At 38.9% G+C, this 25,429-nt stretch overlaps 1 protein-coding gene across 5 annotated transcripts in view; it reads left to right on the top strand.

The window, feature by feature from the left end:
• Positions 1 to 20,655: 20,655 nt before the first annotated feature.
• The window catches only part of MAP3K19 (mitogen-activated protein kinase kinase kinase 19), a 38,907-nt gene continuing 34,133 nt past the window's right edge, over positions 20,656 to 25,429 (top strand). For 4 of the 5 annotated variants that reach the window (XM_058548864.1, XM_058548868.1, XM_058548866.1 and 1 more), the window contains exons 1-2: positions 20,671 to 20,692; positions 22,595 to 22,707. In XM_058548864.1, coding sequence (XP_058404847.1) covers positions 20,671 to 20,692; positions 22,595 to 22,707 — 135 coding nt within the window. Of the gene's footprint in view, positions 20,693 to 22,594; positions 22,708 to 25,429 lie in introns of all 5 variants that reach the window. The other variant, XM_058548863.1, reaches the window with a different exon arrangement.

Genomic DNA, 25,429 nt, shown 5'->3' with positions numbered 1-25,429 from the left:
ATTTGTATGTCCTTTCACCAATACTAGACTGTCTTGATTACTATAACCTTATAGTAAGTCTGGAAGTTGGGTAGTTTTAGAATCCTGACTTGGTTCTTCTCCTTCAATAAGGGTTTGGCCTTTCTGGGATTTTTGTTTTTTGCTGAGGAAAATTTGCCCTGAGCTAACATTTGTGCCAGTCTTCCTCTATTTTGCATGTGGGTCACTGCCACAGCATGGCTGACGAGTGGTGTAGGTCCATGCCTGGGATCTGAACCTGCGAACCTGGGCCACCGAAGCATGGTGCACGAACCCAACCACTAGGACACAGGGCCAGGCCCCCTTCTGGATCTTTTGCTGGTCAATAAAAACCTTGGAATCAAATCAGTTTGTCAATATCCACAACATAACCTCCCTGGATTTTGGTTGGGAGTACATTGAATCTGTATATCAAGTTGGGAAGAAATGGTGTCTTAACAATACTGAATTTTCCTATCAATATTTTGTGATATTTACCTGGAATATCTCTGCCTTTATTTAAATCATCTTTGATTTCTTTCATCAGAATTTGGTAGTTTTCCTCATATAGATCTTGTACATATTTTGTTAAAAGATTTATACCTAAGCATTTCACTTTTTTGGTGCTCATGTAAATGGTATCATGTTTTTAATTTCAAATTCCAATTGTTCATTGCTGGTATATAGGAAAGCAATTGACTTATGTATATTACCTTGTATCCTGCTACCTTGCTGTAATTGCTTATTAGTTCCAGGGTTTTTCTGTTGAGTCTTTGGGATTTTCTACATAGATAATCATGTAATCTGTGAACAAAGACAGTTTTATGTCTTCCTTCCCAATCTGTATACCTTTTATTTTATTTTCTTGTCTTATTGCATTAGTCAGAACATCCAGTACAGTGTTCAAGAGGAGTGATGAGATGGGACATCCTAGCCTTGTTCCTGACCTTAGTGGGAAAGCATCTAGTTTCTTACCATTAAGTATGATGTTAGCTGTAGGTTTTTTGTAGATGTTCTTTATCAATTTGAGGAAGTTCCTCTGTATTCCTACTTTGCTGAGAGTTTTTATCATGAATTGGTGTTAGATTTTGTCTAATGCTTTTTCTGTATCTATTGATATGATCATATATTTCTCCTTAGCCTACTGATGTGATGGATTACATAAATCAGTTTTTGAATGTTGAACCAGCCTTGCGTATCTGGAATAAATCCCTTTTGGTCATGGTGTATAATTCTTTTTATACATTGTTGGATTTGATTTGTTAATATTTTGCTGAGGACTTTTGCTTCTATGTTTATGAGAAATATTTGTCTGTAGTTTTCCTTTCTTAAAACGTGTTTGTCTCGGGGCCGGCCCAGTGGCGGAAGCAGTTAAGTGCGTGCGCTCCGCTTTGGCGGCCCGCGGTCGCAGGTTTGGATCCCGGGCACACACTGATGTACCGCTTGTCAAGCCATGCTGTGGCGGTGTCCCATATAAAGTAGGGCACAGATGTTAGCTCAGGGGGATCTTCCTCAGCAAAAAGAGGAGGATTGGCAACGGATGTTTGCTCAGGGCTGATCTTCCTCACCAAAAAAAAAAAAAAAAAGTCTTTGTCTGGTTTCAGTAGTAGGGTAATGCTGGCCTCATAGAATGAGTTACAAAGTAATTCCTGTGCTTTTGTTTTCTGTAAAAGATTGTAGAGACTTAGTATAATTTTTTTCCTTAAATGTTTGGTAGAATTCACCAGTGAACCCATTTGGGCCTGGTGCTTTCTGTTTTGGAAGGTTATTAATTATTGATTCAATTTCTTTAATATATATATAGGCCTATTCAGATGATTTACTTCTCCTTGAGGTCTGCCCCATGTACATGTATTTCAGCAGTCAGACAGATATGTGCAGGGTTCATATGCAGAATTTGTGGCTCCCACCCCTGGCTTTCCCTCCACCCCACACTTTCCTGATGCTGTTATCAGTTGAAATCTATCTCTTATTCTTCAACCAGTAAGACTGTGAGTTTCTATTTGAGTTTTCATCACCCCACGCAGTACCAACTGGACCTTCCCTCAGGCTAAATGCTGTAAAAAATGGAAATTACCCAGTGTTGTTTACTTCTACCAAGTGCTGACTCCTCTTCAGTTTCTGTCTTATTTTGGTTGCTCTCCAGTACCTTCAGGTAGTTGTTTTCTAAATATTTTTTTCCAAAATGAAAAAAATATGGTCTAATAGGAATTACTTCACCATTACTGCAAGTGGACCCATCCTCCGGTTCATTTTCCATTCATCAACCGGAATGACCTTCTGAAAAAGAGGAAATCAGACCATGCCAATTTCCTGTTTAAAACCTATCAATGGCTTTATATTGCCCTTGGAATAAAAATCAAACTCCTCACTGTGGCCTGCATGATCCAGCACATTCCTGCTAAGCAAACCTCATATGCTACCACTTTTTCTGTTGATCAATGTGCTTGAATCACATCATCCATCTAGTTCTTTGAACAAAGCATAAGGTTCACAGGGAGTAATCCACTGGATTCTCAATCTGTAATCTATATTCAGATTTGGAAAGGGCCCTTCTGGCACATTACAGTGATTACAGAGGTATGATTTTCCTGGAGAAAATCTCAGTGAATAAGGTGATAATGGCAATTGTGCCAACCATGGAAGTGCACAGGTGTCCAACTCTTTTAAGCACTTAAACAGCAACTTTGAAGAGTGTACAACACTTGTTTTCCTTCCTGGATGAGATTGTCCTGCTTTCAATTCTCCAAGCTAAATGCACAGTGGATGGTTGCCTGGGTGACAGCCGGTAAACTAAGCAGTCTCTTTGCAGCTAACTGAAGAGTTTGTGCATGCAGAACAGGCTTTAATTGTCTTTTTTAAAAAGTACTTTGAGCTGTGCAACATTGGAAAATAATCAAAGAAAAAAATTTAAATCTGTGCTGCTTTTAAATGGATCCCTTGTTGAAATGTGGGTTGACAGCTGTCTCAGTAATTAGTGCCACAGTGCATTAGGATGATTGCTGTTTGGCTTGGTGTTTCTTCAGCTGTGTACCAACTCCCTCGGCAAAACACACCATAGGTAAGCCAGATCTCCACTTTTCATCACGTTTTCAGTAATACCATATGTTGCAACTTTTTTTCTCCCCAAAGGATATCCCAGAGGAGGAACGTCAGGTAAACTGATAGAAGAAGCTGTGTCCTAATCTCAAAAAATTATATCCTTAGAGTTGTTGTAATAAGCTGTTTTTGACTTTTCGAATATTGAGACAATCCCTTCTAATACTTTATGAAAATGCCTCTAGACCACAGGCTAAACTGCTAAGGGCAAGAAAAGTATGTAAAAATACTTCTTTCTGTTAAATTATACCCAAGGAATATCTTTTATTTTAATCACCTAAATATGTGTTAACTTTGCACGGAATAAACCTTCTTGTAACCGTTCAGTATTCTATATATGTGTTCTTGGCCATATTTTCTCAACATGAAAGGGGATTCCCATTGCTTTGTCTTAATTGCATAAGATTCCAAATCAAGTGTACAGTGTAATAAAAAGATTTTGTTTTACAAGTGGACTAACCATGAATACAATTAAAAATAAACGACACTGGGCTTCAGTAGATGCTAAACCGGAAATCTCTGTGGAATGAAATATTATTGTATAAAAATCATTGATCAAAACAATCTTAAAGGGAAAATTGAGAAAAGTTTTCTTACAAAAAAAAATTAAGATGGCAATGTACAGATTGAAGATCAGAAGAGAACACGAAGCTCACTAATAAAAAGCAGTGTGATCTGTCCATGCTAATTGAAAGAGCAACCTACGTAGAGGGACACTGCTATGTGTCCTTTCAATCTTTGTTGTCTTCCTCCAGTCACTATTGAGTGTGTGAGACAATGGATGGCCAGCCAATGACCACATTGCCCAGTATTGTAAGGATTTGATTTGATAACTTTCAGGTTGCAGTTTGGTTTAAACCTTAATTTTTTTTTTTTAATTTAGATGGGGTAGATACTACTCATGAAATGCTCTCACTTAAAGGTTACATTATAGAACTAAACCACAGCTCCATAACATACGTTGTCATTTCATTGCTAGGGGTAATAACCTTGGAAAAAAATACCTCTGGGGTTTTAGTTCTACTTTATGAATAAGCTGGTGATATAAATATTTTTTACCTAGTTGTTATTTGAATATCTGATTTCAGCTGTATTGAAGGACAGATTTTAATTAACCTTTGTTTCTGAAAGCGTTTCTTTTACCTGAAATGATATTGCAAATATTGTTGCATTTTGAAAAATAAGTATATAAATCCAAGTTGCAAAGCAGTTTGCTGGGACAGATATGGATACTGGTTTTGAAATTTTCTGTGGCCTGATTATGACTGTATCACTTGCTCCTTCAGCCCTTAGTAAAGTTCCAAGTACACTGCCTATTCAATGCTAATGATTAGGATAATGATGATTAAGTGACAGCAATCAACCAAATGTCTGCTTCCTTTAGAAGAGCTTAAAGAAAACAGTCAGGCACTGCTAATGGGAGTGTAAATTGGTATAGCCGTTCTGGAGAACAATCCGGCAGTATTTAGTGAAATTAAATACATTCGACCCATTTACCTCAGAGAAACTTTTGCACAGTGCATAACAAGGCCTGGGCAAGGATATTTATCACAGTGTCATTTGTGGAATGGGAAGTTGGAGGCCACTTAGATGTCCTTCACCAAGGGAAGGGATAATAAAATATGATGGATGTGTACTATGCAGCCATTAGAAGCAAACAACCAGAGGTACACGTTAAGTACAAGGCTAAAGCTTAAAAACAAAGTGTTAAATTAAAAACTAAGTAATAAGACCTATAGTGCAATATCATTTGTGCAAATTTAAAACATGCATACACACATGATAGCACCATATGCCTTGTAACGATATACGCATATCTAGGCTACCTCTTAGGCACATTAGATTGGATTCCTGTGAGGCAGAGGGGAGTGAGAGAGGGCATCAGAGCTGAAGGGGGCAAAAATAAAATAAAACAAGAGAAAAGCCCGACATGGCCCAATACTGCTAATGAGAAGTATGATTAATCCAACCCCTGCTACCTCAGGTCCAAATGAGGAAATGAAAATAGGCTCATTTTACAATTGTTCCTTTAAATACTAGTTGCATAAAGTCTTTTTGGGCACTAGCGCACACATCTCTCCAGTGTGAGATCCCATTTTGCTGATGTCTGTGCCTTGTTTTCCTCATCTATAAAATATGGATAATAATACTACTATTCTGATGTTGGTGTTTGGAATTAAATAGATAAAATATATGTAAAGCATTTAGAATAGTGTATGGCATGTAGTAAGCATTCAATAAATGTTGGATATTATTGCTGTTGTTATTATATTATTGTTATTATTATGTAACATCACTTTGAGCAAAGGTAGGGAAAGACTTGAGGAATTGATTCTCTATCTCAATTTATTCTCTATTAGAAATTTTGGGGAAAAATTAGTGTTTATCCTAGGAAGTTTAAATCAAAAGGAATAAGTGGTAATGAAAAATGTCAATTAGGAATTAAAGTGAATTGCAAGAAAGATTGTGGATTGGATTCTAATCACTAAGGCACAGTTTCAGGACATTATCTAATGACAGGAATCACCTGAATGCCTGAGCAAAAAAAAGGGTACGTCCTGGAGACAGTAAAAAGATCAGTGGCTGCCAAGGGTGAGGGAGGAGGGTGGGATGAATACGTGGAGCACAAAGGATTTTCAGGGCAGTGAAACTACTCTGTGTGATACTATAATGGTGGATATATGTCATTATACATTTCTCCAAACCCCTAGAATGTACAACTCCAAGAGTGAACCCTAATGTAAATTCTGGAGTTTGGATGATAGTAATGTGTCAATGTAGGTTCATCAATTGTAACAAATATACTACTCTGGTGCTGGATGTTCATAGTGAGGAGGATGTGTGTGATGGGAGTCAGGCGGTGTATGGGAACTCGCTGTGATTTCCACTCAGTTTTGTTGTGAACCTAAAACTACTCTAAAAAATAAAGTCTATTAAAAAGAGTCTATTAAAAATTTTTTAATTAGGGGGCCAGCCCGGTGGCGCAGTGGTCTACTTCGGCGGCCCAGGGTTCCCAGGTTCGGATCCCAGGCGCGCACCGATGCACCGCTTGTCAAGCCATGCTGTAGCAGCATCCCATATAAAGTAGAGGAATATGGGCACGATGTTAGCCCAGGGCCAATCTTCCTTGGCAAAAAAGGGGAGGATTGGCATTGGATGTTAGCTCAGGGCTGATCTTCCTCACACACACAAAAATATTTTTTCATTAAAACAAAAAGAGCAGAGAGTCCCCAGCCTCATCTGAGACCTACGAAAACAAAAGGAATATGGGAATCTTTATCTATAACAAGAAGACAGCATAATTCTTATGCTCAAGCTAGTTTAGGAACCTGCACTAAGCTAAGGCCATGTTTCTTGGAAAGCTAAGGAGACAAGAACCCTACTTACACACTGGCTCTGTTGCTGACCTCATCTGTTATCGTTCTGTAAAAGCAAATACCTGCCTCCCTCAGCATCAGGTCTTCCCCAGTTGCCCAACTACATCCTCTTGAACCCTCTTTCATTTTTTATGGCCTATCAGTCAGAAATCTTATTAAGCTTTATTTTCAAGTTTTTATTTCTACGTTTCTGTTCTCTATTATAGTAATCTTCCTAAAGGACTAATGTTCCTAAAACGTACTGTTCAAAACTCCCTGTGGGCTTCCCAACCTGTTCAGAAGTAAAGTGTAAATTCCCATCTTGTCCACTCTCTCCTCATTGACCTTGGGTGTAGGCCTTTGTTCATGCTCTTCTCCCAATCAAAAATGCCCCTTGTCCTTCACTCTGGCTCTCCAAATATTATTGATACCTTTCTTTTCATGGAGTGCTCCAGCCCACGTGGCCATCCCATTTCTCTGACTTCTGTAAGGTTTGTTGTTTACTTTGACACTTAATCATGTATTTTCTTTCTTGAATTTTGTCTTAACTATTTTATATTATGCTCTGCTGTGACAGGTCAATGGAAGCTCCTAAAGGACATATAGTATCCTCTTAGATGAATGGATGGATTTATGAAATAGTACCATTTCTTGGGTGAAGTATATGTTCTCTGTGAGAAAGAAGGCTTTGTGTGGTTGGGCCCATGAATTTGGAAGGCATTTGAGTGTTTAGAACACTGAGGACCAATTTTAGACTTTTTCTTGTTTATTTTTCTTAGCTTTTCTCCACAAAGTTGTACTATGCAATAGACCTTTTGTTCTTTTGCTTTCATCCAAATGCCAGTTCACTGCAAGTAAATTACCCATTCAATGAAATAGCACGTGCCTACATACGGTGACTGTGGTGTCAGAAGCTGAAGTTGGAATGTAGAGTCTGACAAAGGATTTTGTGCTGTGTCCAACAGCAAGAGGCTCCATGGTGGAGGTAGTTTGGAGACTTCAAAAATTGCCATTTAAGGGGGCTGGCCTGGTGGCCTAGTGGTTAAGTTCACGTGCTCTGCTTCGGCGGCCTGGGGTTCACAGTTTCGAATCCTGGGCATGGACCTACGCACCTCTCATCAAGCTATGCTGTGGATGCATCACACATATAAAGTAGAGGAAGATGGGCACAGATGTTAGCTCAGAGCTAATCTTCCTTAGCAAAAAAAGAGGAGGATTGGCAATGGATGTTAGCTCAGGGCCAATCTTCCTCACATGCACAAAAGAATTGCAATTTAAGATATATTTCAATGATTTGGAAAACTGAGATGAGATATTTAAAATTAGAGACTTTTCTGGAAAATTTAAAATGGTGGCCACCATGCTCTTCAATGACTCACACTGGGCTAGAATTATGGAGGATACAAAAGTATAAGACATGGAATGTCCCTGCTATTGAGGAGTTTACAATATTGTGGAGAAGATAGGATTTTCATAAATAAAATAATTATAGAGATTTTAGTAAACAGTACCAAAGAAAAAGAAATGCTACAAGAATTTTCACCAATAGAATGGGCCAACGCTTTGTATATAGTATTTCAGATCCTCACCAACCATTTGAAGAGGCGGTTATCATTTCCATTTTAGACATGAGGAAATGAAGCTCAGAGAAATTGAGTGACATGCTCAAGGTTACACAATCGGTAATCTGTGGTGGAGGGATTTGAACCCAGGTGCTATCAAGCTCCAAAGTCTGTGATTTTTTCATTCTGGTGTTGATCCCTGCTTTCTTCTCCTGTACCACAGCAGATCTTGCAAAGTGATGGTAAAATTATTATTGTTCCTAATTTAAAACATGTGTGCAAAGAACTAAGACTGATGTGATTGTGGGATTTTCCCCTTTTTCAACATTGTCTTTATAACTATTATAAAATTTTACACATAAAAGAAGGAAATAGGTGACACTAAAGATAGAATATATTATATTTGAACCACCCACTGCTTTGTTGGCTCTCGTTTAATTAAATTGTTTCTTTTCTCTTGAAGGCAATTGCATGGAACTGGAAAAATGAATAAAAATAAGCTGATTCATGATTTCCTGGAAGTAGTTTCAAGAGGTGATGTGGAGCTCATCTGTGACCATATTACTAAAGTCCATTCCATCCTCGGGAACCTTGACTTTCAGCATCCAAAGACTGGGAATACACCTCTCATTACAGCAGCAGAAGAAAATCTAACAGAGGTAACATGTGGTGTCCTGGGGCCCATGGATGGTCTTCTAAGCTAAGGATTCCAAGAATGTGATGTTTGGGAATAGCATAATCACTTACCTCCATGAAAGAATGTCTGAAGGCACAAAGCGAGGAGATGGGGTGGGGGTCCTAGAGGGAGAACTAGGAGGCCTTAAATATTCTAGACAATCGCCATCTTTATTCATTCCCTTACTCTGTCAACAGATATTCCTACTATACCCTAGGCAATATAGTATACTTCATGTTGGATACAAAGGAGAACCAAACACAGATGTCACCCTTGAGGAGCTTATGGTCTAGTGGGACCGTATATTGGAGCCTGAACTTTTTCCTCCTGTCCCACTCCCAACCCCCAGCCCTATCAGTACCTGGAAATTTGTTCCCTGCTCTAACAAATGCACATAATCCTGAAAGTAGGGACATAAGAGTAAATAAATAATAATAAGACCTAAAAGGGCAGGAGATTGTCCTCTTTGTTCTAGCTGTATATCCAGCTGCAAGCAGAGTGCCAGACACATCTAGGTGCTTAATCAATACTTATTGAACGGATAAACTGAAGAATAAATAATCTATTTGGGTCTTATCAACCATTCATATCATTGTGTGTAGGAACTTATAAGATCCTTTTTAAGAATGCAGGTGAAAGTGGTAACAATATGAGCACTTGGAATTGGGGAGGGGCAGCAAGGAGGAGGCCTCAAGGGGAATAGAAAAGGGCTTAGAACAGGGAAACTAGAGTGAAAAAGACAAATTTCACTCAACTGCATAGGTCAGTGCTTCTACAAATTCTTGGTAGTCTAAATGCAAATGGACCCTCAACCCTACCTGGCCACATTTGCTTCCTCAATTAGCCTCTCTCTTGACTATATTCTTAGCAATTTTTCTATTTTGACTCCTTTCTACTAACAGCTTTTAGACAAATTATAAAATATAGCATGTATGCTAAAAAAAGAAACATGTATGTTCAACTTAAAGAAAAATAATGACACTAGCACCCATGTACCCACCATCCAAGCCAAAAATTAGAACATTGCTGTGCCTCAAAAGCCCTCTATATGCTCCTCCTGAATTGCATCTCCTACCCTTCGTAATCATTGTCTTGAATTTTGGATTAATCATTTCCTTAGTTTTGCCACCTCTGCATATGTTCCTAAATAATACCTTGTTTACTTTTTCCTGTTTCTGAATTTTATAAAAACAAATTTACACTGCATGTGTTCCTCTGTAACTTGCTTCTTCTGTTCGTTATTGTGTTTTTGAAATTCACCCATTTTGAGACATGTAGCTGTGGTTTTTCATTTTTACTGTATCTAGTATTCTATTTATGCTGCAACTTATCTGTCTATCCTACTTTGTTGGACATGTGGGTGGTTTCCATATTTATGTTATTACAAACAATAATCATATTTTCCATTAACATTTAATGTACTAAGATATCTCCCTTCTGATGACACATAAATAAACAAACACCTCCACTGATCCCACATCCTCCTCCAACCACTTCCTTTCCTCTCTCAGACCTTTTCACCTGCAGGCCTCTGTCAAGGACTATAAAAGATCTGAGATTTTACCCTACTTGCAGGCTAACAAGTTAGCCTGCCACAATTTCCTTGATTCTTGGCATAAGAAACAAAATTGGGTCAGAGACCAATGGCAGTTTTTCACTCCTAACAATAGCATTACCCAGAGTATTATTAGTTTTGTATCAGTTCCCTAAGCCCTAATTCCCACAGGATGATAGGAAGAGGACCAGATGACTCCTGCTCATACAGTGAGTTGGACTGAAGGAGAAGAACCCTAAATTTAGGGAACCCAAATCTTTTATAATGGGCAATAAGCAAACCTACCATTTGCTCCAGAGGGAGATAATATCTCTATCTTCCAAGGCTGTTCATTATACAAATAAGCTTTAAAAGAGTCTGAAACAAAGACAGTCAGTGCCTCTGCTCTTAAGACTTGTAGAAATGTGAGAGACTCATGGAGACTTGTCCCCTAACAATATCTACCCTTCATTTCTACATTGTCTTGGCTTCTGGTGAATTTTCCCATAAGTATACCACTCTGTTGGCTATTCTGATTAATCTGACCAACAGAGGCTGAGACCAAATCCGTCAATTTGTTTTATATGACATTCAACTAAAGCTGCTATCATTAAGACTCCAAGCAGCAGAATGAGTCCATACTGTAGACTGGCCTCAACCATGCCATCCAGGGTCCTGGACTCTTCCAGCTGAGCAAATCACATAAACCATCAGGATCTGCCCTAGAAAACCAGGTGGCTGTCTCTTTAAGTTTCTCTATTGACCTTCCCACTTGGTCCAAGTTGTCAATCCAGGTGGGGCAACATGTATTAGCCATTGCACAGACCATCTTGGCCTGCAAGGAGGAAGTCTAGGGCAATTCTATCATCCATAACAGCCCTGGCCAGTGACTTGACTACTGACCTGAATGCCTTTCAGGGATGAGGTGGTGTCATTGATAACTTCAGCTAAAGTCAGGGAGAAATTTTGTTCCACTTTTTTAATTCCATGACTCCTGTCATAGGGATAATTGTCCACGGGAGGGCACATAAATGACAAGTCAGCTATTCATCTGGGATGCTCCCCCAAGTAACCAATGGTAGCTTCATTTTGGGGAAAGCTCTGTGGTCATCTGAGTCATCTACCGATGGTATTTTCTTAAATATTTGAAGATCTCTTGTGACCACCACTAAGGCGTTAAGTCACCACGTTTTCAAGAGGGATGCAAGTTAGTGCCAGGTTTCCACACAAGAAGTATAGTCCTGGGGGTGCCCCTGAGGGAAAAAAAGTGGTGTTAACAATTGCTGGGCCCCCTGACTGGGACCTATATCAGTCGGGGGGCACAGGTTGACAGTGCTTCCATGTGGCCTCTCAGCTGGCTGGTAGGCCTTAGGATTCTCGATTCAGTTTGAATAATTGAGTCTGGTCCTTGATTTGTGTGGGTTATCAGTCCTGTTTGTCCATGCCAACAGCTGAGTAGCATTCATCTGCTCCACAGAATGAGTGAGTGATGGCTACAGGGATGAGTGTGGGAAGAAGTCTGGAGGTGTTGACAAGTGTTTTACATGGAAGGTGCAAGAGTTGGGGCTGTCGGCTGCTGTTTCTAATAGACTTCTTGGTAAGGAGAAGGGAGTTGGCAATCAAATCGTGAACAGAACTATCTGGCAGATCCAGCAGTGAGTTAAATTTAAGGTGCTTGCAACAATTCAGGAGAGCCATACCAGGACATTTTTCTTCACAAAGAAAGCTCCTGGGGTGGTTCTGAAAGACAAAGATCATTCATGTCCCTCCCTCCCCTGTACATAATGGAGTCTAAGATGTTCTCTCCCTAGCTACCAGGCTTGTTGCTCTCCTTCCACCACCACAAAATCTATGTTTCCCATTTCAGAAGCTACAACTTCACCGCTGTGTAAGAAACATACAGGTCTTTACTTTGTGCCCAGTCTATGTTGGTGGATGTGTTGCCATGTCTGATATGATAGATCCAGGCAGCAATGGAGGCAATCTGGATTGTGCAGGGTCAATCAAATTTCATTCCAGTCAATCTCATCAGAGAATGGACCCTTGACATGGGTTTCTACGTGAAGTTGACCCAGACAGTTTGCTTCACAGTTCATGGCCTTAAAGAGATGTGTTTTTAATCGACCAGTCTGTAATTTTCCGAGTGGCAGGCCCAACAGCTAGAAGATTGGCAGCAGCCCAAGAATCAGTAAAAACGTGACAAGGTTCATCAAGGGGAGTAGCGGCCAGAGCTATGAGAAGAGCCTTGAGTTCTACCCATTGAGTGGAACCACCACATCCATTGTCAGTTCTGCATTGCTGGCACTGAGGTTGAGCAGCTGCAACGGTCCAGGGCATGCTATCAGGTTTCAGCTTGGTTGAACCATCAGTGACGCAGGCCCAGGCATTTAGGGGAACCCTTGTGAAGTGAAGTCCTCCTGAGCCAACAGCTTTGCTTCAAGTGGTGGAGTAGGGGATAAAATTTCCTGCAAAGAGAAAAATATCACTTTTTCATGTAAAGTGAAGATGCCAATGGGACTGGGCCTGCTGCATTCTTAAACATAACATTTCCATTTGACAAGCTAGGCTTGTTGGGCCTTTCTCATCATGTTAATCATTGAGTCCGAGTTGACTCACCTCCAAATGGGAATATTGGGCCTGAGGGTCACAAGATCTCGATGGATCAGGTGTTCAGTTTTGACAAGAGCCCACTAGTAAGCTAACATCCACTTTTCAAAAGCAATGTACCTAATAGACATGTCAGTGAGGCAACAAGTCTAAATCCCCAAGGAACACCTCGGGGAGGAGACAGCCTCACTTTGCCAGAGGCTCCCAAATTCACAAAATTATCAGCCATAGAGACTCAAAAGGGTCAGGGACTCCCAAGATACTAGCACTTCTCTACATATTCACTCATCAGGATCAGAAGAATCCTTCCTGGAGCATAATGGAATTGGGAAGTAAACACACATAATACATTAATTCCTATTATACATTCAGATATAGAAGCCACAACAATAGTACGTTGAATTGAGGCTTCACCCACAGACTCACATTAGCTTTCCTTTCCCACTGTGAACTTTGCCCAAACCCCATTAACTGAATTCAGATACCTACTTCCCCCAAGGGACTGGGCCGGATGTTGAGTTGGGAATCTGAATCCAAGAGTGCCATAGGAGTTTGAGTCTCTCCCCTCCTCGAAGTTCACCAATATACTCGCATGGGTGGCTATGACCTTCAGTCCCTCTTTGAAGACAAGGTGTCCTTGACTCCACTTATAATGACCTTTATCCTTAAAGCAGCTGAGGTCTAGGTAGAGGGGGAGAGAGGGGTTAAGAACGTGGAGAATGAGAGTGGCTCCAGGCCAATAAGCAAGGCACATTTACTTTTGGTTTCCAGAAGCATGGGCGCTTCTTACTGCTCAACCAAATGAACTCCCAATGTTTTTGGTCCATACCAAGCCTTATATCAGGTGGCAAGCTCATTATTACTGACACCATCTATTTCAGCTACAGGGATCCCTTGCATCCACATTGCTTTCTGACTGGAGCTACAGAGTTTGCAGCCCTGGTTGATTCAGGCTTAAACTTTCACAGCAGGGCTTTTTTTAAAGGATTCTGCCTTAATCTGAATCATTTTCTGACCCATTGTCATGAAAACATCTCTTAAATTTTCACTTCCTCCCTCTTTCTTCCCTAGCCATAAGCAACTACTAATCTACTTTCTACCTCTATAGATTTTCCTATTCTGGACTTTCATATGAATGGAATCATATAGTATGTGGTCTTTTGTGGTTGGCTTCTCTCACTTAGTGTACTGTTTTCAAGGTTCATCCAAGTTGTAGCATATGTGAGTACTTCATTCCTTTTTATAGTTGAATAATATTCCATTATATGGATATACCACATTTTATTTATCTATTTGTCCATTGCTGGAAATTTGGGTTGTTTCCATGTTTTGGTTACTATGAATAATGATGCTATAAACATTTATGTACAAGTCTTGGTGTGGTCATGTATTTTCATTTCTCTTTCATTCCACTCCTAGCATTTGTAGGAGTGGAATTGCTGGATTGTATGGTAACTCTATGTTTAATCATTTGAGGAACTACTAGACTGTTTTTCAAAGTGGCTGCACCATTTACAGCAATCCATAATGGTTCTTGTTTCTCCACATCCTTGTCAACACTTACTGTTATCTGACTTTCTGATTCTAGTCATTGTAATGGGCTTCACACAAAGGTATTTGGAAATATAGAGATCTATTAGAAGGCTGTTGCACTGTTTCCAGTGAGAGATCATGGTGGTCTGGTCTGCAGTGGCAGTAAGGAAGTAAGGAAGACTGAAGTCAGAAACCTGGGAGTTATCCTTGATTTCTGGCTCAGAAATCAGCTCGCATATCTAATCAGTTCTACCTCCTAAATGTTCCTGGATTATGCCATCAGCTACTCCATTTCCTCTGCCACTTCCCTTCTTCAGTCATCATCATCTCTCCATGAGGCTACTGCAATAATCTCCTCTTTGGTCTCTCTTCCCCTCTTCCCCATATTAATCTATTTCAGCAGCCAGAATGATTTTTAAAAATATTGATCTGATCATGTCATTTCTCCTTAAAATCTTTCACTGACTCCCATTGTCCTGAAGATACAACTCTAGTTCCTAAAAGGGGTGTAAGGCCTTTCAGGACTTAGCTACTGCTGACTTCTCCATCACATATCTTACCCCTCCTTCCCCCATCCTGAGCTCCAGCCATGCCCAATTCCTTCCAGAGCTTTGAATGTTATTTGTCATCTTGTTCACTGTATTAGATAGCTTCATAACAACATACCATAGCCTGTGTGGCTTAAAAAACAGACATTTATTTTTTCATAGTTTTGGAGGCTGAGAAGTCCAAGATCAAGGTTCCGGCTAATTTGATTTCTGGTGAGAGCACCCTTTGCAGGTGGCTGCCTTTTCTCTGTGTCCTCACTTGGCAGAGAGAGAGAGCAAGCTCTCTGGTGTTGCTTCTTATAAGGCCACTAATCCTATCAGATCAGGGCCCCATCCTTATAACCTCATTTAACCTTAATTAATTCCTAGAGGCCCTCTCTCCAAATACAATCACATTGGAGGTGAGGGGTTCAACATATGAATTTTGAGGAGACATACTTCAGACCACAGCATCCAAAGTACCTTGTTCACACTATACCCTTTGCTTGAAACAATCTTTCTCCCAGTCTTTGCCTAGGTAGCTGAGTCTGACCCCTCAGTTCTCAGCTTAGACATCACTTTCTCCAACAAGTCTTCCTGGACCCTCCAAGACAGCTTAATAAGTTTCTTCTAAGTAGCCCCCTTGGCCTCCTGTATTTATCCCATCATTGCATTTACCACACTGTGTTGCAATTGCCTTTTTATCTGTCTCTGTTCTTCACTAGATTGAAAATGCTTTAAAAGCTGGTCACTTGTCTTGTTCATTGTTGGAAGCTCAGCACCAAGGACAGTTCTTGGCACATATTGGTCACTCAATCCGTATTTGCTGAATAAATTAAATGAGTCTTCCATGACTTTTTTTTTTTGGTGAGGAAGATCAGCCCTGAGCTAACATCCATGCCAATACTCCTCTTTTTGCTGAGGAAGACCAGCCCTGAGCTAACATCTATTGCCAATCCTCCTCTTTTTTGTTTTTCCCTTTTTCTCCCTAAAGCCCCAGTAGATAGTTGTGTGTCATAGTTGTACATCCTTCTAGTTGCTGTATGTGGGACGCCACCTCAGCATGGCTGGACAAGCGGTGTGTCAGTGCGTGCCCAGGATCTGAACCCGGGCCACCAGTAGCGGAGCACGCGCACTTAACCGCTAAACCATGGGGCCGGCCCCCTCACCATTTTGAATAGAGTTTATTCTCTCCCTAGAAATACTTGCAGAAATATTTGCAACATTCAGGAATCTATAAGCCTGAATTTTTGGGTTTTGTATTCTAAATTATAGATGATACTAAGAGGACTTCAATATTTTATGTGGGTTTAGCATAAAATATTCACAGACCTCTAGTTGTATATATATATATATATATATATATATCCATCCAATCATCCATATCATGGATATTTTTGTTTCCCAAATTTAAAAAAGGTAAATAGCAGTCACATGCATCCAAATAAATCCTTAATTGGTATGCCCCTCTTATTCTTCTTTCCTATATCATGAATCAGAGCCATGTCTAAGTACGTTTTCTACCCAGCCTTGAGGACACTGTTGGTACTCCAAGATGCTAAATAAGAATGTTGTGGTGTTGCAGGTTGTTGGATTTCTTCTGGAAAAGGGAGCAGATATCACCCTTTGCAATTATAGTAATCAAACCGCGGTCCATGTGGCTAATTGTGATGTTCGAAGACAACTCTTGGACATCAATGGAATCCAGGCTCCCCAAATGCAACTTCTACAAAGTTCATGGCAAGGTGATCTTGAACAACTTCAACACTTGCTGGTCAGTTAAACTGATGTTTGCTTCTGCCTTTGGGTGGAGGGGTGGGTGGTAAGAAGGGCTTTTAAAGACTTTATGACTCCTTTTAAAGAAAACTAAGCTCTTTTCAAATGCAGTTCCAGAAAGTTTCAGGCAGGAAATGTGAGAAAGAAACAGAATCAAACAGGACACTGAGGTGGAAAACAAGATAATAAAAGAACACAGCAGCAGCCTATTTCTACCTTCCTCCAGCTGGATGCTAGAAGAAGTCACACAACACCCCTGGGAAATGATGTGCCCTCAGGATGCCCCAGAGAACCACTGCCAACTTGCTCAGAAGAGTTCCCTTGACATCATTGCCATTTGTGCAATTGCTGTTTAGATCCCATTGGACCAGCTGCAGTTATTATCTTTACCCTGAAAAGGGAATCAGAGAGCCTATGCTTTGCATAATATTTAGTTGTTACTAAAGGAGTTGAGGGTACATTTTTTAAATGCTATCTTCTTGGGGTATTAATCTTCTTGTTTAGATTTTCTACCCATAGATACTCTTTCCCAAAGTAACTTGCAAAATCATATGCATAACTGAGGACATTAATTATTGGTGACTAGCAACTGCCTACTCTTGGCATTTATCTTCAGAGACGCTGTCAGATCACATGACCTTCCAACTGAAAGAAAATCAATTGCTGCTAGGAAACAGTTTCTTCCACTCCCTGATGGTGGAGACACAAACAGATAAAGAAAAAGTGAACGATATTCTGGTCACCTAGAATTCTAGGAAATACACAACAAAATCCAAAGGACTCTAAATTCTTTTGTTGTACTACACGACCGTCTAAAATTGCCATACATCATAAACTGAGGCTTAGAAATTTGTTTGAAAGACACTAAATTTTATTTTAATGGTATTTGCAACAGTGGTTTTTTTAATCCAGTGTCTTTTTTCATAACCACATTTTTCACCCCTAATGATTAGCAGTCAAGTTTTAAGAAAATGTTGCCTGTAACTGGATCCAGAGCTTAATCAACAGATGCTGAATTAATGTGCTATCGCAAGACTATTCTCAGCTCAAAACTTTCATGTTGGTTCTGACTAATAATAAACATTGATATAAGAGGTGGTTTCTTTTCAGAGGCTGAAAAAAATATTAACTAATTAATTCCCACAGTGCACCTCTGAGGTAATATCATTATCTCTAGTTTGTCCCTGGAGAAACTGAGGTAGAGACACTGATTATATTGACATGGCATAAAGTGAAATAGAGATGGAAATTAGTGAGTTACTTTGGTTTATAAAATAAACAATTTGGGTAATTTGGCCTTCCAGTAGCTTTTCTGTTCTGAATTATCCAAATTAAATTTTACTTTCATTAAGACAACAAATAGCATCTGTATATCCACCTCCATTTGACTATATAAATACTACAGTTAAATGAGCTGCCTTATTATTGTAAATCATTCATTCATTCCTAAAATGTTTATTGAGCATGTGTCAAACACTCTGCTCAGTGGTTTTCATATTTTGGCTCCAATCATCAAAACAACTCTGCCAGGAAGACTGTATTATTCCTACTTTACAGCTGAGAACTCTGAAGGTCAGTGAGTAGGGTTGCCGGATTTTGCAAATAAAAATGCAGGACACTCAGTTAAATTAGAATTTCAGATAAATATCAAATAATTTTTTAATATAATTTTGTCCCAAATGAAAATTTTTCATTGTTTAACTGGGTGCCGCTTATTTTATCAAGGTGATTTTGTTACCTTTTAGCAGAGTGTCCTTGATACATCCCTGTCAGGAAGGTTGAATAACCAGCTTAAGGAGCTAAAATCCAAACCCAGGCCTGTGTTCTTTCAATTTATCAGCTCTGTCTTGATATAGATATTGAGAAAGAATGTATTGAAGTTAAAATGAAAATTTGGCCAAGCAATGAAAATGCAAGGATTGGTACAAACAGCTATGCAATAAAAACATAACAGAAACAAAGCTTCATGTTTTTAAAGGCATCTGAAGAGTTCCTGGATATAAATTTCCCAAACCAACATGGCTTGACCCCTCTGATGCTGGCTGTGAGAGATGTGGACCTCTTTGAGAGTCTTGATATGTTAACAGTCTACAGACCTGCAGAGGTTCTGTCTGAGCTCCTCAGGCATCGCGCGTGAGTATGAGTGGTCAGTCGGCACCAGTGGAAGGGCGTCTATGCCATTGTTATTTATGGAAGTCATTTGTAAACCTAGACATATAGATTGCTATTTAATTATATATGTTAAATGCACATGCATGTTCATAAAAGGGGCTTTGCTGTTGCAAAGTGATGTACAGATGTTAGACATTGCTATCCATTATTCTCATGATATTGGCCCTTTGCTTTATTTGCTTAAATACTTATTCTTTTGGTAGTTACTGGGAATGTTAAATAATTCTTGAGTATGCAGCTCCCTACCCCCAAGATGTTACTAATTATTTCAGAAAGCATTGTCAATTAACAAAAGCAATTTATAGTAGTGATTTCCAGTTATCTAAAAACTACTATAAGCCAACATGCTCTTTTAGGAGGCGAGGAAGTAAAAACTAACTTTTTTTTTAATCAGAGGGTTAATAAGCCATCTCTCGTGTTAGAATTACAGTTTCCTAATAGTATTTGTTACCTAGATGTCTTGTCATCGAATAAGAACAGATGGCCCAAGTTCTTTCTCAGTATTTCATGTGGATTTTGTTTTGGGAAAAAACAAGGAAGAGAGAGCTTCAATAACAAAAGTATAGTCGAGAATATGAAGATGGAAGTTCGAATCTACTTCAGACTTCGGGGTTAAGAAACAGTTGGGGAGATTGTTAAAAGTGAAGATTACTGGACACCACCCCAGAGATGGTGTTCACTAGGCCTGGAGTGGGGTCCAGAATACTGGAAATCAAATGATGCCACATGGAAAAACACTAATGAAGGCAGCTGTGCAAATTGAGATCCCAATGAGTTAAGTGACTTGCTTAAGGCCACATATCAAGGTAGTAGCAGTCCCCTGATTCTTGGTCCTATGCTATTTCTTTTGAATCATGACCTTTGATGAATAAGAGAATATTGTTGCAAGTCATAAAACATTACTCTGTCCCATAGCAATAAAGAGATTCAAATTCAAAGGTTTTAGGTGAGAGAACATGATCGGTTTGCTCCTTGACCAGAATATGACTAAGGAAGCAAGTTTTATCATTGTTTCCCTCATCATAATCTGTTAATAGTGTTCTCTCATTTAACCTCTGGATATCTCTGAGCTGACGTCTAATCCTAGGATGCACTACAGCATAGAGAGGACATTCGTGGTTTTGCAAGGAGCCCTACGATCAGCCAGTTGGGTTTAACAACAACAGGGCAAGGCAAAGGAGCAAACAGATCACTCAGAGAGGGGTTTTATGACAAGATGTCTCCACTCAACCAATAGCCTATGAAATAAGCATATGAGCTTAATTTTAAAGAGAGATTCTATGTCATTCTACTATTTTGAATGATAAAACGGCTAGCTGTTAGCATTAGAAAAAGAAATATCAAGAAAGTAAGCAGTTAGCTAAATCATTGGAAAGAAAAAAACTAATCAAGCCAGCTATTTGTGATAAGACAATAGTTTATCAAGATGTTTTTATCTTTACTTGATGTATGCATCATTAAAGAATTATGAAAATTTTTGTTTAAAGTGGGAAATTTTCTGCAAATATTAGAATGTTTTTAGAATGGGAGTGTGATTAATATATACAGCATGTTCCTTTTATTTAAGTCTTGAACTTGTCACTCTCTATCTCATACATTTTGAAGTCATTATTGTTGTCCCCAAACTATATAAGATGACTTTTATTTATTTGATGTCAATGTTTTTCCTCTCATATTGGTTTTCTTTTTTAACAGATTTGACTAAATATCTTTGATGTTTGATTCTGTTCTTCCTAGAGATCCTAAACTCTGTGATTTTAGTGGAAAATCAGCAATACATTATGTGTCACAAATAGAGAGTTTTAGGAAACAGCAGTTATTGGACATTCTAATGAATTCTATGCCAAAACCAGGTAAATATTTCTATTCTCCTTTCAAAATTCCCCAACTATAAAAGCCCTATTAGAAATCTTTCTTTTTCTACATGTATTTAATAGATCCATTTAAAGAAATCAAGCCAACAACTATTTATTGAGCAGTGACTCTGGATAAGGCCCACAACTAGGTGCTTTGAGGGATGGGAAGAGTCTAAGACATGGTCCAAACTTTTGAGAGTGTTCAGTGTGGTCCGGGACACATTACATAAGTCAGAGGAGAAAGACCTTGTTGTGAATTTAAAAGGGGAAGAGGGACTTCCGGTGCTTTTCGAATGCTGGACAAGATATGGAAGGAAGAGAAGAAGAGAGAAGATTTGACATAGGTGGGGAGAAAGGAGTCTGAGCAAAAACATAGAAACAGTCACAGAGAAAAGTGTAATGAAATAGTGCCACTGAGTAATGTGTGACTTTGTGAAAGCTGCTTGACCTTATTGTTCAGTTGGCTTTTATTTGAAGTTTCTGGGCAGGGAGCAAGGCTGTACCTAAGAAATTTTCATGAAGAGATAAGACTCAATCTGGTCCTTGAAAAACGATGGGATTGGCTCTTGTGGAACAGAGGCACTATGCTGTGAGCAAGCGTGATTTATCCCAGGGGCAAACAGGAGACTAGAACTGAAAGTTCATGTCAGGAAAAAGGAACACATGAGATCAGATACATAAAGAAACTGGGTCCATTGAGGACCCATTAAATGTCAGGCTGAAGGACATACTTTTTTTTTCAGTGAAATAGAGTCACTAAAGAATTTTAAGCCAGGGAATGAAGAAAGCCATGTTTTAGGAAAATTAACCTATTCTTAGTGTGTAGAATGGATTCAAAGGACAAGACTCATGGCAGGGAACTCTATTGAGAAACTATAGAAGTGCCTGTGTGTGGTGATAAGCGCCAGAAAAAGAGTCCTTGGGTGTGGTGTGGCAGTGGGCCTGAAAGGTGCTGGGTGTGGTGAGTCGCAGAGATATTTGAAAGAAGAATTCGCAGAACTTACTGATGTAAGGCTGATAGAGGAGACACAGAGACAAAAGTTGAGAGAGTTGAGTCAAACATGATTCCTAAGTTTCGGACCTGGGAAGTGGGGAGATGGACATATAATCCACAAAATAGGAGAATGCTCTCTCTCTGAGAGAGAGAGAGAGAGAGAGAGAGAGAGAGAGAGGAGAATTGGGAGAGAGTTGCAAGAAGGAAGGAATGGGAAACAGTGTCAAATTGGAAAAGAGGTTACAAGGCAAATGTGGTAAGGAAGTGAGAAGTTTCAATGGCAGGATAGAGACAGAGGATAGATAGCAGAGTAAAGAAGGAAAATATAGTGAAGAAATGAAGGGTCTGAGTATAGATCACTTGTTCAATTTTGCTTCAGTTGCGAGATAAATGGAAGAGCCATTGGAAGAGGAAGAAGTTTTCATCCAAGAGCCCATCCTTATTTGAAGAATCAGGATAGCAAGAGGGGGATGCGTATGAGAGCAATGTTCCTCAGGAACTAACTGGGAGTTCACTGTTTGGTGTTCAGAACTCTGACAATTTAATGTGGCTTCAAGTGCTAGACAGGAAGTGTGCTTAGAGTAAAGCTGAGCGCTTTTATCTTTGGTAACTAGAGCAAATGTAATTTCCAGCGTATTGTTAGGGGTTTCACTTAGCAACTTTGCCTAACTTTTTTTTTTTTTTTAAACAAATAAAAACCCATCCATTCTGTGGACTCTTGTTCTTACATCTTTTTCTGTGAAAATTATCTCTTGAAGCTTCTTCAGGATCCCAGACCACTATTTCAGGAAAATCATTGACAAAATGGAACTGATTTTAGAACCTAGAGCTACATCTTCCTGTGAAATTGGTGAAAATTGCTGGAGATGTCTTATCAAAACACATTATTATGTTTCTTTTGTCAGAAAGACATGCTGAATCATTGCTTGACATTTGTCATGATACAAACTCTTCAACTGATATGATGACAGTTACTAAAAACCAAAATATAATCTTACAAAGCGTAAGCAGCAGTGAGGTAAGATGTTCTCTTTAAAGAAACAAACTAACAAAAAATGGATAACCTACTCCATCTACTACTTTATTTGTGTTGCTTGAATATTTTATAACATTTATATATTACAATTATATTTTTATATGTAATCATGAAGAATTTAAAGCACAGTTAATGACAGTGTTCTGCAAGTTTAATCTCAGAGCAGTAATTAGCTAGTCAACTCTGAGTCTTAAGCATTGTGTGTGTGTGTGTGTGTGTGTATCTAATACCACAGAATATTGTTGCAGTTGAATCCATACTAAATAATAAAATGTAGTTTGTCTCTATGTATGTTAATGTGGAAAAGGAGAAGATCATTAATCTGATCGTGTCAATTCCATCACAGGGTACCACAAAGGAGGTGCCTCCTCTTGGCCCTGGTTGTCACCCCCTGGCCATGATGAATTACTCCACAAAAAGTTCCTCATAGTATAGTAACAGTACTAGTAACAAACATTGTGATCCATAGAAAACAATGGAATGATACCCAAGACATATTACAAACTGGTAACAGTGATTGCCTACAGCAAGAGAATTGGAGATGAACTTTGCACTGTGTACTCATTTGTACCTTTTGAATTTTTATAAAAATTAACACAGCCCAAGCAGTTAAAAATATTACTACTCTATGTTTTATTGGCAAGAAAAAATATGGCCACAAATCTATTTTTAAAAAGTAACGGGGAGGGGCTGGCCCGCTGGCGTAGCAGTTAGGTGCGCGCGCTTCGCTGCGGTGGCCTGGGGTTCGAGGGTTCACATCGATGCACTGCTTGTCAAGCCATGCTGTGGCGGTGTCCCATATAAAGTAGAGGAAGATCAGTACAGATGTTAGCCCAGGGCCAATCTTCCTCACACACACACAAAAAAGTGATGAGGTATGGGACTAGAATATTTATAAACAATAATGGGGACTTTTGGAGATAGTGGAGTAAAGAACTTTTAGTCCTTTCCTCCTTCCAAAAATCATCCCAAAACAACAACAAAAAAAACCAAAAAACAAAAATTTAATTTTTAAAACTTTGTATTTTGAAATGATTATAGATTCGCAAGAACTTGTAAAAATAGTACAGAGAGGTCCTGTGTAACCTTCACCAGCTTTCTCCAATGAGAACTATTATCATGACTGTAGTAGATTGGCAAAACTGGGAAATTGACATTGATACAATACAATTACCTAGACTATAGACCTTACTCAGATTTCACTAGTTTTTGCATGCATTCCTTTTTCTTTCTTTTTTTGTTTGTGTGTGTCTGTGTGTACGGTTTTATGACATTTTATCCCCTAAATCACCACAATCAAGATACAGAACCGTTCTGCCACCACAAGGGAATCTCCTTCTGCTACCTCTATAGCCACACCCTCCCCACTCCTCTACCTCGTGGCAACCACTGAACCATTCTCCATCTCTATAATGTCGTTCTGAGAATGTCATTTAAATGGAGTTAGCATACATGTACACTTTTGAGATTGGCTTTTTCTACTCAGCATAATGTTCTTGAGATAGAACTAAGTTGTTGTGTGTATCAATAGTTTCTTTGTATTGCTAAGTGGTATTCTATTACAATTATATTTTGTTCCACAGTTTGTTTAGCCATTCATCTGTTGAAAGACATTTGGACTGTTTCCAGTTTGCAACTATTACAAATAAAGCTGCTAGGAACATCCATGAACAGATTTTTGTGTGAACTTACGTTTTCATTTCTCTAGGACACAGGCCCAGGAGTCCAATTACTGAGTCATACGGTAAATGTATGTTTAACTTTTAAAAAAACTGCCAAACAATTTTCCAGAGTGGCTCTACCATTTTACATTCTCACCAGCAATGAATGAGAGATCCAGTTTCTCTGTACCCTTGCCAGCATTTGGTACTGTCAGTAATTTTTATTTTGACCACTCTAATAGGTGTATGGTGGTATCGCATTGTGGTTTGAATTTGCATTTCCCTAATGACTAATGTTGAAGATTTTTTTGTGTTTATTCGCCATCGGCATAAATTGTCTGTTCAAATATTTTGTCCATTTTGTGATTGGGTTGCTTATTTTCTTACTTTTTGGTTTAGAGAATTCTTAATATATTTTGGGTACGTGATTCACAAATATTTTCTGCTAGTCAATGAGAAAAACTTGGTTTATTTCTTTCACCCTTTTAATAGGTCTTTTATCAAACAGAAGTTTTTAATTTTGATGAAAAGCAATTTATCTATTTTTTCTTTTATGGGTCTTGATTTTTATGTTATATCTAAGAATTCGTTTTTTTTGTTTGTTTGTTTGTTCTTTTTTTTGTGAGGAAGATCAGCCCTGAGCTAACATCCGTGCTAATCCTCCTCTTTTTTTGCTGAGGAAGACCGGCTCTAAGAATTCTTTTACTTGATCTGGGTCCTGGTTACATGAGTGTGTTCAGTTTATAAAAATTCATGAATCTATACACTTATTATATGTGCACTTTTCCAAATGTATGCTACACTTAAAAGTAATAAAAAGGAGAAGGGTATGCCTTCAAATATCTGAGAAAAGAATATGGTTTTCAACCTAGGATTCTATATCCAGACAAACTATAAATCAAGTATTAGAGTTGAATAAAGACATTTTTCAGATACACAAATGCTCAAACATTTTACTTCTCATACACCTTCTAAGGAAGCTACTATAGATAAAAATAGAGGAAAAATTGGATCCATGATTCAGGGAATCCAGGATCCAACAC

This window comes from Diceros bicornis, chromosome 10 (assembly GCF_020826845.1).
Source record: "Diceros bicornis minor isolate mBicDic1 chromosome 10, mDicBic1.mat.cur, whole genome shotgun sequence".
Classification (NCBI taxonomy): Eukaryota; Metazoa; Chordata; class Mammalia; order Perissodactyla; family Rhinocerotidae; genus Diceros; species Diceros bicornis.
The sequence above is the reverse complement of the archived record's forward strand: the minus strand, read 5'-3'. Positions and strand labels throughout refer to the sequence as shown.